Source organism: Pteropus alecto, unplaced genomic scaffold (assembly GCF_000325575.1).
Source record: "Pteropus alecto unplaced genomic scaffold, ASM32557v1 scaffold155, whole genome shotgun sequence".
NCBI lineage: Eukaryota > Metazoa > Chordata > Mammalia > Chiroptera > Pteropodidae > Pteropus > Pteropus alecto.
Window position 1 is genome coordinate 5,812,330 of NW_006438113.1, and position 13,956 is coordinate 5,826,285.

General features: G+C 38.1%; 1 protein-coding gene across 1 annotated transcript; it reads right to left on the reverse strand.

The window, feature by feature from the left end:
- Positions 1 to 7,477: 7,477 nt before the first annotated feature.
- On the reverse strand, positions 7,478 to 11,766 carry DYDC2 (DPY30 domain containing 2). The gene is made up of 3 exons (XM_006915625.3): positions 11,526 to 11,766; positions 11,058 to 11,180; positions 7,478 to 7,999 (listed from the first exon to the last, which is right to left on the reverse strand). Exons 1-3 carry the CDS (start codon positions 11,670 to 11,672, stop codon positions 7,838 to 7,840), a joined length of 432 nt encoding a protein of 143 aa, XP_006915687.2. The 5' UTR covers positions 11,673 to 11,766; the 3' UTR covers positions 7,478 to 7,837.
- Positions 11,767 to 13,956: the final 2,190 nt, after the last annotated feature.

Genomic DNA, 13,956 nt, shown 5'->3' on the forward strand with positions numbered 1-13,956 from the left:
CAATAGCATTATTCACAGTGGCCAGGACGTGGAAGCAACCAAAGTGTCCTATGATAGATGATTGGCTAAAGAAGCTGTGGTACATATACAATGGAATATTACTCAGCCATAAGAAGAGATGAAATACTGCCATTTGCAACAATATGGATGGACCTCGAGATAATCATGCTAAGTGAAATAAGCCAGACGTGATATCACTTATATGTGGGGTATAAACATAAAAACAACTGAGCAAGACAAACAAATAGAGACTCATGGGCATGGACAATAGACTAGTGGTTACTAGTGGGGTGGGCGAGGAGAGTGGTTACCAGTGGTCAAAGCGGGTCAAATATAGGGTTTAGGGGGAGGGTGAAGTGGGTAAAGGGGATCAAAAATATGGTAGCTGAAGAAAACTGGACTTTGAATATACAGATGTCAACTAACACAATAGAATATACAGATGTCAATTAATAATGTACACCTGAAAATGATATAATTGTATTAACCAATGTTACCACAATAAACTTAATTTAAAAAAAATAAAAAATAAAAAAATAAAATATTCTTTTAAAAATAATAATAAATAAAAACTGAAGTATATTATTGAGATAATTGAGGATGTTTGAAAATGGACTGTATATAAGATAAACATTTTTTTCAACTTTTAAAAAATTAAACATTTTATTTTAAAATAATTATAGATTTACATGCAGTTGTATGAAATAATATAGAGAGATCCTATGTATCCTTTACCTAGTTTCCTCAAATGGCAACATCTTGCAAAACTAGAGAACAACTGTGATATTGACATTGATACAATCCACCAGTCTGATTCAGATTTCCCCAGTTTACTTGTATTTATTTGTGTGTGTATTTACTTCTAAGCAATATTTTTCAGATGTGTGTAAGTTTGTGTATCCTCTACTACAATCAAAATATAGTTTGGTCACCACAGGAATCCCTCTTGTTGCCTTCCTATAACCACATCCATCTCCTTCCTGTTCCAACCCTTGTCCCTAACCTTTGGCAATCACTAACTAGTCTCCATCTCTGTAATTTTGTCATTTCAAGAATGTTATATACGTAGAATCATATCACATGTAACCTTTGGGGATTAGCTTTTTCCATTCAGCCTAATTTCCTTCAGAATCATCCAACTTATTTCTGTATCAACAGTTCATTCATTTCTATTGCTCAGTAGTATTCCATTGTATGGCTATACCACAATTTGTTTAACTCTTCACCACTGAAGAATATCTGGGTTATTTCCAATTTTTGCCTATTCTGAATAAAGCTTTTATAAACATTTGCAGGCAGGTTTATGTGTGAACATAATTTAAAATGTTTCTGGGATAAGTGGCCAAGAAAACAATTGCTGGGTCACATGGCAGTTGCATGTTTAGTTTTATAAGAAACTGCAAACTATTTTCCAGAGTAACCGTACTATTTTACATTCCCACCCATTAAGCACATTACAAACCCAGAGCCAGTCTCCCTACCTTGCTCTCTCAAGCTATTGTCAGACCAGCTTGGGAAGCCTGTCCTGTTCTTCTGTGAAAGCTTCATTACAGAAGTAATAAACCTCCTCATATCCTCTTGGTGTAAGTTCCAAGTGAGTTCATGCCTGAGGCTCTATTCCTATGATCCATAACTGAAATCTATTCCTATAACCAAGCCCTGACCTAAGATTTAATACTTTTTCACTAGTAACACAGTAGGTCTAATCTGTTTCAATTTACTTTTTAAATAAAATATCTTGATCTCAGGTAGAAAATAAAACAAATCCTCTTTCCATTACCATAGTGACTACCTGAAGTAAACAAGGAAGCACTATTCAAATCACAGTATTTCACATTTCTTTGCCAACAAACGGTTTGTTCCTCCCAAGCCCACCCCACTATATTTTATAAAAGAAAATGACTATTAATTAACATATGTTAGAAGATTTGACTTTCCTCCAGCACAGTAGTTCTCAGAGGCAATTCTGTCCCGAGGCAGTGACCAACAGCCCCAGTTTGCCCAGGACTTTCCTGTTGTTAGCACTAAAAGTCAGCATCCTGGGAAATTCCCCAATCCAAGGTAAACTGGGACAGTTGGTCATACTACCGCCATTTGGTAATGTCTGGAGACATTTTGGTTGTTCAACTAGAGTGTATGAGTGTGTGTGTACTACTGGCATCTAGTGAATAGAGGCCAGGAATACTACTCAACATCTTATAGCATGCAAGACAGCTCACCACAACAAAGAATGTCCAAAATGTCAATAGTGTTAACTTTGGAAAATAGCTCTAGCATTTTACCACTCAAATTGTGGTCTTTGGACTAGCAGTTTGGACATGATGGAGATGATACATTTTAGAAAGGCAGAATCACAGGCTTGACCCTATGACATAGCGACTCCAAATCGGCCAGCCATTTAACAAGCTCCCCAGAAAATTTGTATGGACATTAAACTTGAGAAGTGATGCTCTATTACACTTGTTGTTTGTTCTTTCTGAGCGTTGGCATGGATCTGTGGTTTTGCAAAGGCTCGAATAGTTTCAATTAATTATAAGCACCGGTTTCTCATTGAGATCCAGTGTTCACCACTGCGTCACCAGTAGCTTCTCTTTCCAAGCTGACCTCTCTACCCAGGGGCCTCTGAAAGCATCCCTGATCTCTGACAACAATCACGCAATGTCTCAGATTTATCTTCTGGTGTCCTGCATCCAAGAGGAAATCTTTTTTTAAAAGAGACCTGGTTTCATTTAGTGAAGAACAAGATTGAGAGACCTAAACCAGGCCACAGATTGGTACATCTGAACACTTAGGATAGAGCAACGGGACACTAGACAGGAGGTTAAATAAATCTTTCTTTCAAAAAAAAGGTACTCATGTGTAAGTATAGCACCCTTCAACAGAATCCTGTACAAATATTGGAAACAAGCAATAAAAGGAACAATTGAGGAAAATACAAGTTCTTGCATTTTAGCCTAACACTCTTCTTTAATCCTTATTTTCATGAGCACTAGTGTCATTTACCACGCAGTTTTGTTTTAAACTCCAATTTCTTTTTTTAAATTTTATAAAATTTATTGAAGTGGCATTAATAACATTAGATATTTCAAGTGTACAATTCTGTAATGCGTCATCTGTATATTGCATTATGTGTTCACCACCCACAGTCAAATCCTCTTCCATCACCATATATTTGACTCCCTTTACCCTCTTCTACACTCCACTATTCTCTTTCCCCCTGGTAACCACCATACTGTTGTCTGTGTCTATGAGATTTTTGTTTGTCTTGTTTTTTGTTCACGTTCAATTTCATATTCCACATATAAATGAAATCATATGGCTCTCATCTTTTTTCATCTGACTTATTTTGCTTAGCATGAAATTCTCAAGATCCATCCATATTGTCACAAATGGCAGTATTTCATCTTTTCTTATGGCTGAGTAGTATTCCACTATATATATGTACCACATCTTCTTTATTCAATCATCCATCGAAGGAAACTTAGGTTGTTTCCATGTCTTGGCCACCATGAATAATGCTGCAACAAACAAAAGGGTGTATATATCTTCAGGAATAAATATTTTCAAAATTTGGGGGTAGATATTCAGAAGAGGGATTGCTGTGACACATGGTAGCTCTATTCTTAATGTTTTGAAGGACCTCTATACTGTTTCCCATAGTGGCTATAGTAATTTACGTTCCCACCAGCAGTGTACGAGGGTTCGTTCCTTTTCTTCACAACCTATCCAACACTTGTTATGTCTTGCCTTATTGATAATAGCCATTCTAACAGATGTGAGGTGGTATCTCATTGTGGTTTTGATTTGCAGTTCCCTTATAGCTAGTGAATTTGAGACTCTTTTCATATATCTGTTGGCCATTTGTGTGTCTTCTTGGGAGAAGTGTCTGTTCAGGTCCTCTGCCCATTTTTTAATTGAGTTGATTTTTTGTTCTTTAGTTGTACAAGTTCTTTATATATTTGAACTCTAATTTCTTGAAGACCTTTGGATAATTACATAGTAACTACCACAATACAGCAGTCCAAATTTAAAAAGTCAATGAGATATGTAAGCAAATAGAACTGCATTAATATTAAGAATCATTAAAGATAGGGAGTTGTTTCACTGGATGGCACTTGTTTCAAAGGAGGCATTTATAAATGAGGATTGGAAATAATGATTTAGGAGCAGCAGCTGAAGCCAGAAGAATTCTGGCTTTCTGAAAGGGAGAGCTGCTGGGAAGGTAGGGGTTTAGGGAAATACCAGGCTTCCCCGGAGACAGGAAGTGAATTCTGCTAATAATCAAAGAGCTTGAAAAAGAAACTTGAACCTCCAATAAGTTTGTAACCCCAGCTAAAATCTTGATTTCAGCCTGTGAAACTGAGCAGAAACCCCAGTTGAGCCTTGCCTGGACTTCTGACCTACAGAAATGTGAGATAACAGATGGGTATTGTTTTAAGCCACTAGTTTGTGATAATTTGTTACACAGAGGATCCTCAATCTACTCTCTGTCCCGGAATACTAGAAGGAGTTGGATAAAAGAGTATCAGTGACTGTGAATCATCATAGAAGAGTTTTTTCCCTAAGGATGAGAAGGGATGTCTGAAGGGGCCATCAGTTGACTCCATTCACCTCTATTGTCAATCACAACTATAAATGATTTAGGATTTTCTTTCATTTTTGCAAAATATCAAAACATGAAATTAAGATACTTTTACCTTGGTGGCCCTCAGTTGATTTTTCTCTCCTATTACTCATTGGCTCTTTGATAATGAGATTTCCCTGCCCATCCTCTCTATTATCCACCCCAGATCCCCACTGAGTTGACTGGTTTTTGTCCCATTAAAGAATTACTTGATATGGCTGAACTCATCAATCCCATGCATCAGCCAAGTTAGCTTGCATCAGGATCATTTGGAAAAATGGAAGAGAGGCCATTTTAATATTGATTTTAAAACATAGCTATGAAGCTACATTTGCATCTGGAATAGAAGAAAAACTGATGGCCTTCTAAGCCAAGAATTATCATCTTCTAATGCCCTAGAGTATTTTCCACAAGATGTCAAATGTTTAAAGAAAACTTGGAAACGAATAACTTACCATTTTCAGAGTTGTAATTCCAACCTTCTGAAGCTCCTTCAGATGATGTACAGCAAATTTCACCCCCCAGTTTGGCATCTTGCAGTGAAGCCAGGCTGGGCTTGGGTCTTTGGACTTCCTTGGAGCTCAGGGGAAGGGGCAGTGGCTCAAAGCTGCCCTTTTTTGTGGCATCACCCTGCCTGTCCTTTTCACAGGTACTACATACTTATTAGGAAACCCACACCTGCCCTTCCTCCTGTGTCTTTATTGCAGGAAAAACCACCACCATCCACTCATGTGACTCAAGCTAGAAACCTAGCAGCCATCTTGGATCTTCCCCACCTCCATTCTATTCACCTTATTTGGTGACCAACTTCTTGAGTTTACTTTCAAGTTATATCTTACATCACACGAGGCAATACAGTGTAGTCCTTAAATGCAGAGATTCTGACATTCTAGACAGGCAATCCTAAACATTAAAATGAATTATTGTCTATAACATGATTCTACCTCTCTTGTTCTACAACAAGGAAGCATTTTCCATAGAAGCACCATTCTAAATGGTATTAGGTTACTAGGCTAATCTATTGAGGCCTGTTCAGACCACGATGTCCATGAATGCTGGTTGGAACTCCTTTTACTCTCTTGGGCTCTGATGAGCCCGTTCCTATCTCTGACCTGGGAGAGCCATCCACACCGTGAGACAAAGAGAGAACACCAAAGTAGCAGTGGATTCCAAAGTTCTGAATATTTTCCTTAAGCTTGGCACATGGAGGTCCTGCATATGGCAGCCTTGGACAGGTGTGTGTGTGTGTGTGTGTGTGTGTGTGTGTGTGTGTGTGTGTGTGTGTGTGTGTTGGGAAAAGGACAGTAGGAGATCTCACCTACCCTTGAGAGGGTAGTGTTGTGACCTTGGGTGTTCCTGAGCTGCCCATGCTAAGGCCCCATCATAGATGTTCCTTGTGGGCAGCAGCCCTGGCTGGAGTGGGGCCCACTTCATAAGGGTACCCTGTGCAGTTGTATATGGCCTGCATTTGGAAGGGCAGCATATTTGGTTTAATGTTCTGCTGTCACCATAATGAAATACATAATAATCTTGGGACAAGAAAGCCCACATTTTCATTTTGCACTAGGCCCCACATATTATGTAGCCAATCCTCGGCTAGAGGAAGGGGTAAGGAGTCAGGGGTCTGGAATTGCAAATTAATTATTAAGAACAGGTAGCCTGTCATTTCCATATGTCTTCCATTAGTTGCCAGCTCTTGTATGAGTTCAACTCATTCGTTCAATTATTTGGCAGATATTTGTTGGGTACTTCCTGTGTGCCAGGCACTGTTTTAGGTGCTGGGGATACCAAAGTAAACAAATAAAATCTCCCTTCATGGAGCTCATCTTCTACTGAGACTGATGGGGAAGAGGATATGAAATATGCGTGGCTGTTCAGATAGGATATATGTGTATCTATAGGAAGTATGGATATATATATATATGAAGGAGAGCTAAGATGGCCAGAAAATGCCTCATTGAAAAGGAAACTTTTGAGAAAGACCTGAAGAGAGACTCCAAAAATGGAGGGGTTGGGGTAGATGGGAGAATTCCAGGCAGAGAGAAGAGAAAGCAAAAGTTCTGAGGTAGGACCATGCCTGGCGAGTGTGGCTAGAGTGGAGAAAACAATATGGAGAGTAAAGTTGATGGGGAAGCAGATCTTATAGAGTCTGGTAGATTATAGTAAGGGCCTTAAATGTTTCTGTGACTAAGATAGGAAGCCACTCATTAAACATGACCTGACATATTTTACTAAGATCATCCTGGCTTCAGTGATGAAGATAGACTGGAGAAGGTCAGGGGCAGGAGAAAGGAGACCAGTTAATAGGCTATTGTAATAATGTAGGCAAAAGATGAGTGGCTTGGGCATTCAAGTGGGTGAGTTCTGGCTTTATTTTAAATGGAAAGCCAACAGATCAGATGTAGGGTGACCAAAGAAAGAGTAGAGTCAAGGGCGACACCAAGAGTTTTGACCTGAGCAAATAGAAGAAAAGAGAGATATTGATTCAGGGAGAATATCAGGGATTCCATTTGGATAAGTTAAGTATGAGATGTCCATCGGTCATTTAAGCAGATGTCCATCGGTCATTTAAGCAGTTAAGTTCAAGGAAATGTTGACTAAACATATAAATCTGAAGTCATCAGCATATAGATGATATATGAATGAACATAGATAGAAAGTAGTTTTTAAAAATTTCCAAACCTTTGACTTTTACTGACACTGGAGTTATTTCGAAATACTGGTTAGCGACATGGGTACACTCTAGGATGTGTGTAATACTCTTAGCTAAAGGTAAGACATGAACACATGAGATGACTGTATTTTCACTGTCTAATCTCCAAAAAAATGATAAGAGAAAAAAGTCTCATCAGTTTGGTTATTTATTTTAAATCCTTATTATGAGTTTATTTCATTCTATAACTAGTTCAAATTTTCCTATGATTAAGAATTTTTCATGGCTCTCAGAACAGGACATGGGGTGGAGAGTCCCTACAGACATCTCCCCTTCGACAGCCCCTCAAATCGTGGTTCAATTCACATAGTTATCGTCACTGTTAAGAGCTCTTTTAAATGGCCATTTTCTTAGCTTGCAGCTTTGAGAGAAGCATCATTAGAATCATTTATCCTCTGATAACCTAAAAAGAAGATTTGGAGCCAGGGTGCATTTCGGGAGCACTTTCATGCTGAAAAGCCTAATAATATATTTCTTGTGTAGTTGACATTCCAGTCAGTCTAGCCAGATGAGTCAAAAGAAGAAAACTGTTGAGGTATTTCTGAAAGCACATTAGAAGTACCTGGCAGGGATTCCTGCTTCAATGCCTCCTTTTCAAGGGGTTTTGTGTTCTCCTGCTTGAATATGGTCTTCTTTGTGGAACTAGCTACAGATATCAGTGGCTAAATAGAGAACAAAAGAAGCAAAAAAAAAAAAAAAGTCATTAGCAGAGACTAAAACACACTTGGTATGGCAAGAACATGATATTGCCATTTTCATGCCCAAGACTAAAAACAAAATGGAAACAGAACTGCTCTAGCAAAGCATAGAACAAAAACCTGAGAGAATCAAGATGATTCAGCAATAATGTAACTGCCCATCAGAACAAAACTCAATACCTTTTAAAGGAACACAAAATCTAGATACCTACAGAGTATCATATAAATGCTTAGCATAAAAATAATAATTGCTAGACATGTAAAGAAGCAGGAAAACATGAGCCATAATCTATAGAAAAAGTATTTAATAGAAAGAGACCTGAAAATGAATTAGCAGACAAGAACTTGAAATAGCTATTAGAAATATTTTCAAAATTTTAAAGGAGAAAAAAATGAATATAAAGAGTGAAAAAATAGGGTATATAAGTAGAGAAAATAGAAATTATAAAAAGGAACCATATAGAAATTCTGAAATTGAAAAGTACAAAATCTAAAATGAAAGAAAAAAAAAATCACTGAATCCCTAAATAGGTTATCAGACATTGCAGAAGAAAGGGTCAATAAACTTGAAGACAGATCAACAGAAATCATCTAAACTGAGGCACAGAGGAAAATAAGATTAAATTAATGAACATAGTCTCAGTGACCTATGAAATGATAACAAACAGTCTAATATCCATGTAATTTCAGTTTCTGGTTGAGGTTGGAATTCTTGTAACTTAAACTCTACTGGACACCTCTACCTCCATCTTTGCCCAGAAGTCTCAGAAGTCCATTCTGCAATGGACCCTGTGGGGCACTGCAGAGAGGTCTGTGAAGTACTTACCCATATGATCTCTAAGACCCTTCTAACTTCAATGTAGCATATATGTGTATTGAATCTATAAAAATGTATTTCTAAAACATTTTTATGGCTCATTATGCCTCTGCTTAATGTAGTAAAACCAATACAAAGGCAACTTTTGTCACTTTTCTTCTAGGTCGACCCAAATGCCACATCCTCTGTGATCGTCTTGATTGCTATAACTGCATATGATCTCTACCACACACAGTCCTCTGTTTCTACTCTTCTTTCGACATATCTACTGGACCAGTAGTATCCAATCTGGGATACTCAAAGACTTTCTAAACTATACGTAAGCAATGATGGCCTTAAGATATTAAATAAAATCTTGCAAAGCTTTGAGTATGTTCACATAGGCCCATCAGCTAAATCAGCAGGCCTGCTGAAATCTTATGCAATCCATCCTGGACCTGTTTAAGATCAGGTTTTATAGCACTAGTGACACAAATCCTGAAGGTGATCAATAGCAAGAAATAGTTCGCAATTCATCTTTAGCCACCAGGAAACCAGAACTTAGAATCTTGTCTTATTTGATGTACCGCCACCTCTTTGTCCTTTATCTAGCTCTTTCAATTTATACTAGCAGAGTAACTTGCACTTGAATGACATGACTCTCCCTGGCCAGGTAAGCAATAAATTCAGCTTTGTTTTAGATCAGCGGTCCCCAACCTTTTTGGCACCAGGGACAGGTGCTTCTATGAGAATCTAATGCCTGATGATCTGAAGTGGAGCTGAGATGGTAATGCTAGCGCTGGGGAAAGGCTGCAAATACAGATGACACGTCTCTCACTGGCCCGCCGGTCACCTCCTGCTGCGCAGCCCGGTTCCTAACAGGCCACGGACCAGTATCAGTCCGTGCCCGGGAGTTGAGAACCCCTGTTTCAGATCATTGTTGGACTGTTGGGTTCTCTTTGTTTCCTTCTAATAAAGATAATCAATTTTCATAACCACAACTTGCATATAAATCCTTTCCTAAAACTGAGAATTTGCACATAGTGCAGGCATCATTTTACACATCTAAATCTTGCTAAGGAATATTCTACAGGGCATAAAACCTCTTGAATGCAACACAAAGAAACAATTCAAAATATTGAGGTGAGCAAAGTTTTCTTTAAATAAAGGAACCACAAAACCCGGGTAGGGTTTGGGGGGTTCTTTCCCTGCCTTACATATTTATATTTCTATTAACAGTGAGATATCGTTAGAAAAAGATTTGAGTGGGCAGCAAGGTGGTGCCAACTTTTGCCTAATGATCTCACCTCTACCATCTCCCAACAACTGTTATAAAAATATTTCAGAGGGAGGGCTCACTTAGACTACTGTCTTACAATAATATGAAACCATTTTTGTTTTGACTTATTTATAAAACGTCCAGGCTTTTAAAAAATCTGTTAATTGTTTATGAGGAAAGCTGAGCACATTTGTATAAATATAAATAAGCTTAATTGTTTCATGTCTTCATCAAAGTGGGCTTTGGAAACTAGCAAAAGCTAACTAATTGTATAAGACTGCATTAAAGATTTTAATGCACGGAATATAGTGATAGTTATACAGATGTCAGATATCAAGCCCAATAAGTAAATTCCTATCTGGGTATTATGTCCTTTATAGAAAACACATTTTTTTTTTCAGAAGAATGTGACAAAAATTATGAGAGGTAAAAGATATGCTTGTCAGATTAATGAATACTCAGTTATTTCTAACTATTCCAAGTTCGTAATTTATGACTGCTACACAGCATCACATCTTATTCTGTGCTAAAACTTAAGTAAATACTATGTAAATAAAATAATATACTTGAAGTATATACTGATAACTATATTTGGCTTCTGAAAAATATTGAATAATTTTTGAAAAGTGCTCAAAGGATTTTGTATAAAAACATATTTGTTCCAAATGACATATTAGGTTTTCTTTAATCTGATTTTTTAATCCAGTAACATCTAAGGTAGTTCCTGAAATCTAAAATGAAATTGCCTTCAAACATTTTTTTTCATTGACAAGGATCCTATTGAAAGGATCGTCAATAAGATTGGTTTACATATAAACATATGAACATGGAGGACAAAGTAGGCTACTGAGAGCGTCAATGTGCTTTGTACTGTGGCCAGGCTGACTGTGGATTTCCCGGTATCCATCACTGGGATCTGTGCCCAAAGCTCAGTTCCTCCTACCTACCTTGTGACACTTCTCATACTTCTGCTGAATCTCATACTCTTCTTGCTTCAGTATTTCTGTCATTTTGGTTTCCTCGAGGTTATCATCATATTCTTCCTTCAGCTGGGTCTTCTCTTGTGTATGCTGGGGAGATGTGACAGAGTTGAATCAGATCAACCTCTGGGAAGCATGTTTAAAGGGCCCTCTTTCACTGAGATTGGCCTCAGGCCCTTCAGGCCTCCTGAGTCTGCTCCTGTAACTAGCTTTAGCCTGCTAGGAGCTCTAAACCCACCAACTCTATTACTCCTGTGAGTTGGATTCCTTCTTCAGCCCCCCAGACTTCCTGCACTGATAGGATATCTAAGACTAAGCCACCCTCACAAACTGAATAAACCAAGGAGAAACCCCAGACCAGCTCCAGAATCCTGCCTTGGATTTCAAATTACTCTGGAAAAGCCCTCCCCAAGGTGACACAAAGCACATACACACCTTCTCTTTTGCTTTAGTAATTTTCCTGTAATGATAAAGCCAGTGAGCCAAGTACTCTATAGGGTCACTGGGCCGAACCTTCCCCACCTCTGCCAGAGCCTGGGCAAGGCAATTTCCAAAGCATCTCTTCAGGTAGTCAGTTTCCATTCTGTGGTTTTGGGACAAATCAAAACAGAGTCACATTACTTTATAAGTCTAATTTGATTTTTTAAAAAAACACATTCTAACCAATATGGATTCATTTCAGGATAAACATGAGATGGTTCTGGATCCCAAAAGAATCAACAAATACATACATGCCAATAGCTCTTACATTCAAATGGACTTTTTTCTAAAGCTCTTCACTGTCCTAGGTTCACACAATAGGTCCTGGGGGTCATCAGGCCTGACAGGAGCTTGATAGATTGATGGTTAAAGGTAGCTAAGGCCTCCACTTACCCACACATTTCTACCCTTGAGTGGAGAGGAAATAACTGAGCAGGTGGGTCCCAAGAGGGGCTCTAAACACCCAGCAAGCTATGTTATTGTGAGGTTGGAAGCCATAGTCATCTATGACATAGATAAGACAGGATTATTCATTTCACAAGGGACCACTGAGAAGCCCTGGGGAGAAGAAGGAGGGAAAATGCCAGGCATTGTAGCTACTGCTAGTCAGGGGGTCTGCCAGCACTTAACAAACATGATATTCCACTCTCTATTGCTTAAGCAAGAAACTACTTAAGGTTGAGTTGATGTCCCTGGATTCACTATTAATCAGATTTCAAGAGCTAAAGGCAGTGTAGCCTGAGTTAAACGACAGTTAGGAGTTGGCAGTGTAGTGCAGCACTATGAAGACAGACTCTGGGATCAGACAGACTAAGTTCGAGTCTTCTGCCGTTTATTAGCTGTGTGATCTTCGGCAAGTCACCAGTCTCTGTGAACCTTGGTTTTCTCATCTGTAGAAAAGAAAAGCAAAAGTATGTGCCTCATAATAGTGAGGATTAATGGAAATAATAAATACATGTAAAGCACTTAGCCTGGCACATAGTGAGTGCTTAATAAATATTAGCTATTACAGTGGAAGGTTGTGGTATGAAACGGCCTAGCATCTGGCCTATTCCTCAGCAACTCCATATTTCTGAAATTTATATATTTTAACTCCAAAAGAGCTAATAATAAAGTAACTAATAAAGGCTCAGCTCCAGTCTTAACATTTTCTGGAGGCATTTTCCAGTTTAAGGTAGGAACGATAGATAGATACATATGAATACAGAAAAAATATATATTTCCTAGCTCTTCCCACTGCAAAGGCCTAGAAACAAACAAACGAAAACTTCAGTAGCAATGAGCACACTAAGCACTCAGAATTCGTCTTTAAATAGCTGACACCACTTAAAAGGAATCAGGGTTCCTTAGAGAAATGGTTAATTCCAACGTTAGGGCAGGAAAAGTCCAATAAGCCTGGAACATTTTATTGTCCCAGACAGAGAATGTTAAAAAATAAAAGGCCTAGAGACACAGGAACCATCTCGAAGGTGCTGCTGCAGGCCAGATCTGGGGTAATTTGATCATCAAAATGCATAATGACTTAAATGGATTATAACTAATTGAGTAAAATATGCATCCACGAGTCTACATAAGAATAAATAAGTAGGTAAATGAGTGGGAGAGATGGCAAGTTCTTAAAGTAGAAGGCCAACTAATAAATATGGAAAGAATAATGTAGTTTAAAAAAAATCACCATTTTGTGACCATCATAGTATAACTGAATCAAGCCAGAATCATCAATGAATGCTAAAACTTGGTGAATATTTGACAAGAAATAGGATATCTCAAAGTTTCTCCCACAAATTATGTGTTAATTCCAAAGAGAAATATAGAAACTTTACAGTGATAAAACCTGGCTGACACAACCTTAACCAAATGACGAAAGTAAACATCACCAATTAGGGACAAAGTGACATTGTGCATCTCCTGATATGATAGACTTCTTAGTGGGACATAATACAATTTTGTGGATTTCTGCCCAAATGCCTACTTGATCTGATTGAGGAAACATCAAATAAAGTCAAATCGACAACACACAAATGACCTGTACTCTTAAAAATGCCGAGGTCATGAGAGACCAAAAAGAAGAGAACCATTCCAGATCAAAGGAGCCTAAGCAGGCATAACAGCTACATGCAATACATGATCCCAGACGGATCTGGACCAGAAAAAAGAGTTCTATATAGGACATTGTTAGGAAAATTGGATAAACTGAATGTGAATTGTAGATTAATTACATAATGGAATTGCATCAAGGTTTAAATTTCCTGGTTTGGGTAATTGAAATATGAGTAAGAAATTTCTTAGGAAATAGACACGGTGTGGTAGAGCTGAATAACAGCTCCCAAAGATGTCCAAGTCCTAATATCTAGAACCTATAAAATATGTTACCTTATACGGCAAG